A 6,768-nucleotide genomic window follows, 5' to 3' on the forward strand; every position below is an offset into this window, starting at 1 on the left:
CTGGTTGAAGCATTGTCCTTTCATACTTTTGGATAGCATGGCACAGTTCCCGAACAGAATTTCCAAAACCGAGTCTAAAAACTGGGAAACAAATTCTGGGCAAAGTAACCTGTTTAAGCAAGATCTGGGGAAAGAAACAGGTTGCTTCCTACCAGCAACAAATGACATGCTTTTTAAAAAATTATTATAAGCATCATTGATAAATAGCCTTGATCCAAAATGAATAGAAATAATATATTTTAAAATCACCACACATGACTGAAGTTGATTTGATATTAGGTTAATATTAACAATTTCTGTGGTTGACAAATTGTTCACATTTATTGTTTAAACATATGAAGCATAGGAAAATATTTGGCTGTGAAAGATACACTTTGAGTCAGTCAATTATAAAGAGTAATTTCCCTTCCTAGTTTTCCTTTATATCTCTCAAAACAATATCAGAAAGGGCAGGGGCAGGGACCAGTAAAATTCCCAATTTTTTGATAGTCAAACTGAAAGACAGATGAAAATGTCAGAATACATTAGTGTCTTCCAGCACAGTTATGTTGTTTTAATCTTGGTTCATTTTAAAGTAGTGAAGTAAGTTTGTTTATTTCATATTCCTGGCAATTAGTATACATTTGTTAAGTAAGAAATAAATGAATAAAAGTAAAAAATGAACAGACCCCTTCATGAGATCTGGTTTCTTTTAAAACAGAATCTACTATAATTAGGCCAAGTTCATCTCATTCCTCCCCAAGAAAATAAAGTATAATGATTTAGAAGAACTTCATTCTTGGTGATCTGTATTGAACTATGTTTGATTTTTAAAGCAGGGTAAGGACAACTGTAAGATTCATAAAGCTTTGAACATGAGAATTTAGGATACATTTCTCTCTTATTTACTTTTTCTTATTTTATTTGATACCTACTAGTTAACAATGAAATGAAAACCAAAGAGACTACATTTACAAGGTCTGGAGGGAAAGAAGGTGGCAGATCCACTCTGAAATATATTCCAAAATGTAAATTTCAAGCATCATGATGTATTAATTTATATATGTTCAACCTCAGAATTAAAAAATGACTAAATGGTATCCAGTTAATAAGTGAGTAGGCAACTCTGAAGTTCTTTAAGTAAATATCTGAGAAAGAAATCACTTCTTTATATATAAACAAAGCATCACAACTTGATGGACCCTGTATTTTGAAAAGTAAATCTCAAAGTCCTATGAACTGGAAGGTTCTTTTCTATGTAGCAGACATGAGTGAAGCAAAATCCCTAAAATGAGACCTATTGCTAATATGTGGCTCAGTTGAACCCTAGGGCAAGGGAGAACTGAAAACCAAGTTTTGGCTTACATAGTTATAAGCTGAGACTGTCAAGTTTCTTACAGAGTATGGGTTAGGGTAAGGGATTTTTTCTGGGGAGAGTACTTTGTGGATCAGAAAGAACTGAGGGTTCATTTAATGTAATTGTCAATCTGTTAACATGGACAATGATTGATCAGACTGAGTGTTTCCTGTATCCTCAGCACTCAGAAGCACCAAGTGTAACAAATAGGTGGTTCTGTGCCTATGAAGATTGTATTGTGAAGATATGTTTCAGCAGGAGAAGAGATAAACGAAAAGGTAGATGGTAAATGTGAAAGTCCTCTAAAAAGAATAGTATTATTAAAGTCTTACTGACTGTCTCAATCTTCACCCACTTTGCTGCACAGCCACCTGCCACCTCAGTCCCTCTTCTATACTCTTTCCATCCCTAACACAAAGACTTATCCTCCAGGCTACTGAAAATCTGTATCATACCCTGATTTCCTGGGCAAATTCTAGATGTCTGATACTGTCTTTAATGCTGTGTTCAACAAAAGGTATGCGCAAGACTCTAATATAGTATTGAACTTCATGTTCCATTGCAATGAATTTAGCATGTACTGTGGCTGTGCTGACAAGAATTATATATATGATTTATAAATGAACCACATATAATAACTTTGCTGAAATGAAGCAGCACTATTGAGTGTACTTGACTATAATTTTCTTTGACTAGGAAAATTATTGCATATATTTCATCTAAATCCATAGCAGAAATTTCTTGCTTCTCTTTTCATTGTCATCATTCCCCCATACTTCTCTATCTCATGGATATTTCTCCACCAATGAAGAACTAGTAAATACAAAATACCTTTACATAACCTGTCCACAAAATGTGCATTTCTTAGTGCTATTAATATAGTATGAATGATGAGCATATCTCTAGAGTTAATTGAGATAATTTAGGTCTGTTGTGATACTTAAAGAATGAAGTAATAATGATAGTCAACTGAAGAGAGTGATAGTCAACCAAAGACTAGAGGTTAAATCATGTCCAAGCAGAAGTTATGGTAAAACAAAATAAAGCAACCTGGTTAGCTCTCACATTTGGACTCAAGGACCTCAGAAGGAGAAGCAGTTGAAGGTTGGAAGAGGGTTCTGATTCTCAGAGATTCTGTGGCCGCTGCAGAACCCTCTCCTTGTTCCTGATGGAAATGCAACAGAATCCTCAGAAAAGGTTTTATTCTCTGATGGGCTCAGTCTAGTTGGCAGTTCCTGAGGACTCACTGGAGAGCTGAGTCATGAGACTTTGAGCATGCCTATCTCTGCTGGGAAGAAGAGACAAAGCAATTGTCTTGTTGTGTTTCTGTTCTTGTCCTCAGCAGGACACACAATTAGGAAGAGCAGAGACAGGCACAAAGCACACCTCTGGGGCAACAGCTCTCATTATAGACCCCAGAATGCTTGACATGGTTTGAATCTTGTGAATACCAGTCTCCAGAGTCCAAGGTGGGGAGATGCTTGGGAGAACAGGTTAGAGAGACATGGAGTCAGTGAGGAGTCCATGGAGGGATGAGGTGTCCCAGTGGGCTCATTAGGACCTGTCTGAAGGTAGAGTTTTCTAGGGTACAAACCATCAATGCAGGTCATCCATGGGAAGTATTATTTAATCTCTGTTCTGAACTGGGGAAATTCTGATTTCAGTGCCTCAAGGAAAGGAAGGAAAATATCTTCTCCAAGGTAGCTCCTATAGATTCTTTGTTTTGTTCTTGATTGTAAAGATTTCCTACTGAAGATGTCCTAGTTATTCACATTTCACTTTTTATGTCATTTTCAAAATCTCTACAAATCATGCAATTTACAAACTAATTAGTTTTTTTTTATAGTTTAATGTCTGTCTCACTGGTTGGTGGCACATACTTAGGGACAATCTATCCTAGTTATCAAATTTTGAGAGCATGCCAACCTGTGCCCCAACACTACACATCCACTGTGAGAAAACTTTTAAGGACAATGAACTATGACTCCTGATCATATAAAAGTCTTGGAGCATGGTAGGCCATTCATGAGTATTGGAATATTTCAATATCTCTTCCTGTTCCAGGGAACCTACTGACAAGGTAGAAGTCAGGAAACTAAAAAAAAAAGAAAAAAATATAGTAGCAAATAAAACATTTATGAAAATAGTTATTTTAGAGCATAGTTTTAAATTTAATACCATGTGACCACCAGTTATTAAAAGTTATATTAGGGTATAAAAGCAAAAAAATATTGAAGATAATAAGAAATTAAATGTAAATGCTTATGATGCCAAACTTAAGCCTAGGAAAATGCCCCATTTTAAAATTTCATGTTTTCTGTTTCTAAAACACATCATTCACATCATTTTGGTATAACTTTTAACTGTGAAAGTAGTGGGTTTTGAAATCTTTTCATATCTATGAGAAAATTAGTTTGATTTAAAAACTCTGAAATACCTAAATTATATTGATTTTATGCAGTGAACGCATGCGGAAAAATGCATATAGAATTATCGGGGTATACTGATTCATGATGAAGGAAATGGTTGAAATTATTATCCCCAAAAGATCTGCCATTGAAGAGTAGATTATGACCTGCAGTGACCTGCACAGCTAACTCAGAAACTGGTGAGGGGTGATGGGGGATTAGAAAAGACAAACAGACACATAGAGAGAAAGCTGAGACCAGGTGGGACATTACATCTGGATGGCAATGCAATGACCCAGAGCTAGCTCAGCACATTTATTTTATAGGCTTTATCATCAAAAGGTTATTTGTGAGAAAGTTTCTGCAAAGCAGGCAGGCTTGAAGGTCACAGTGCTGACAAGACATTATGGTTATCTTGCTATAATAAGAATCCTCTATTACTGGGAGCCAATGTCTGAGTTTCAAGATTAAAATTGATTACTCTGAGCTTTTTCACAGAGTGATCACTGGCCAGCATTGCCATAGCAACTGGGCAATGTTGACCCATGCTTTTGTACAGTGAGATCCCAGTGCAAGTGCACCCCAACAAGGCAATCAGACACCTTGATCCACATTCCGGTGCCCCACAGTGAACTTCACTTTCTCTAACCAAACAGAGCACAGATTCTCACAGGCTGATGGGGGATACTGTGCTCAGACTTTATGTAGGGATTCATCTTGCAGGGCAAAAGAAGAAATATTTGCCCTAGAAGGCATTTTCAGGAGGTATTCACAACGAGTCAGTCAAATCTCTTGTTCCAGGAAACCGTTAATAAGCACATGAAAAAAATTTCACATGATCAGATGAGTTTGGAAAGCAGTGATAGAAAGCTGGAATAGGATTATACTTTACCAAATGAAGTTTTAGTTTTCACTATACTAACTTAGATTGAGGCCTAACGGAAGGTATTCAGTATGCAGTCTTTTTAAAAAAATTATTATTTTATATATGTGTTGTTTTTAGATATGCATGATAGTAGGCTGTATTTTGAAATATTTATACATTTATGGGGTACAGCCCACTACAATTTGATCCCATTCTTGTGGTTGAACATGATGTGGAGTTACAATGGTCATGTATTCATATGTGAGTATAGAAAAGTTATGTTGGATTTATTCTACTGTCTTTACTGTTCCCATGCCCCCTTCCTGCCCTTCATTCCCCTTCGTCTAACCCAAAGAACTTCTACACTTCCCCTCCCTATCTCCCTTGTTATGGTTTAGCATCCACATATCAGAGAGAACATTCAACATTTGGTTTTTTGGGACTGGCTTATTTCACTTAGCATGATATTCTCCAGTTCCATCCATTTGCCAGCAAATGCCATAATTTCATTCTTCATAAACTTATTTGACCACAGAAGATGTTTAATGTCCTCTGGAGGAAATGAGTTTTGAGGAAAACACTTTTGGAGACAGGGAGATGGACTATAGCTTGATAAAGTGTATGGCTCTGGAACCATTGTTTCCAAATCCTGGCCCTGGTAGAGACTAGTTGTACCAGGAATTGCTGTTGATAATATCTGAAGACATGGATTTGTAGAATCCATTCCATATTTACTGAATCAGTCAACCAATGTAAGTCAGGAGATAGCCTGGTTTTTATTAAGTTCTAAGTTCATTTTCATGCTCTGAGTGGTTAGGAGCCTCTTGGAGTGATAACTTCCTCAGTCATGTCAACCATGATGCTGTAATCCTTTCACATAGCTCTCCCTATTCCCAGCACCCTCTTCAAAGAATTCTTCACTTCTGAGTTTCTGAGACTGTAAATCAGGGGGTTGAGCATGGGATTGAAAAGACTGTGAAACAGTAGGAGATATTTCTTCTGCTCCTTTGGGTTTCCATAACCGGGCCCAACATATGTGATGATGGCTGTACCATAGAAGAGCCCCACCACACAGAGGTGGGAGGAGCAGGTGGAGAAGGCTTTTCTTTGACCCTCCCTTGACTGGATCCTCAGGATGGCACAGAGGATGCACACATATGATACCACAATTGAGGAGAGTGGCCCCACCAGCACAGACACTGCCCCAGCCAAGACCATGTTCTTATTGATGTGGGTATCTGCACAGGCAAGTTTGAGAACAGCCATGATTTCACAGAAAAAATGATCGATTTTTGGGGACATACAGAAGGGCAATGGTAGGAGTAACATTAGATGAATCAGGGACAGGAGAACTCCAATGGTCCAGGAAGTGACTGCCAGGGTGATGCAGACTCTCCAACTCATGATGGCAGAATATCGAAGGGGTTGGCAGATGGCCACATACCGATCATAGGACATCGCTACCAGGAGGAGACATTCTGTAATAGCAAAAGTCAAAAAGAGAAAGGTCTGAGTCATGCAGCCCCCGAAGGAGATGGGCATGGCTGGGTCCAGGAGGTTCAGCAGCATCCAGGGCACCGTGTTGCAGGCATAGGCGATGTCCACCATGGCCAGGTGGGAGAGGAAGAAGTACATGGGCATGCGCAGTCTGGGGTCCAGGCAGATGAGTCCCAGGATGGCCCCATTCCCCAGCAGGGTGAAGGTGTAGAAGAGGGAGAAGAGTCCAAAGAGGAGCACCTGCATCCTTGGGCCAAGTGGAAATCCCAGGAGGAGGAACTCTGTGATGGATGTCATATTGTTTCTCATGTCCCTATGGCAGAGGAAACTGAGTTAATGATCAAAGAAGAAATTAAATACACATACCCTTTTGTGGGGTAGCAAAGTATCCAGAGGCAGCTTCTGTGCATTTTTATGTCTTTCAGTGAGTGTTTAAAGATTTTATTTGGTAACCCTAAAGAAAAATTTAACAGTAATTAATGCACGCATAAACATAAGTTTTCATGTTAATATTTCATAATGAAGGCTGAAATTTCAACAATAAGCAAATTATCCTATCTTAATCTAATAAGAGTTTTTTTTTGATTCAGTGAGTTGCCTTATATTCTTCAAATAAATTCTGCTTTCCTTGCATAAACTATTCAGAATTATTCTGTTTTTCT

At 38.1% G+C, this 6,768-nt stretch overlaps 1 protein-coding gene across 1 annotated transcript; it reads right to left on the reverse strand.

Moving 5' to 3' along the window:
• Positions 1-5,482: 5,482 nt before the first annotated feature.
• Positions 5,483-6,415, reverse strand: LOC124991092 (olfactory receptor 13). The gene has a single exon (XM_047561832.1). It carries the CDS (start codon positions 6,413-6,415, stop codon positions 5,483-5,485), a length of 933 nt encoding a protein of 310 aa, XP_047417788.1.
• Positions 6,416-6,768: the final 353 nt, after the last annotated feature.

The sequence above is a fragment of the Sciurus carolinensis genome, chromosome 8 (assembly GCF_902686445.1).
Source record: "Sciurus carolinensis chromosome 8, mSciCar1.2, whole genome shotgun sequence".
NCBI classification, from domain to species: Eukaryota; Metazoa; Chordata; class Mammalia; order Rodentia; family Sciuridae; genus Sciurus; species Sciurus carolinensis.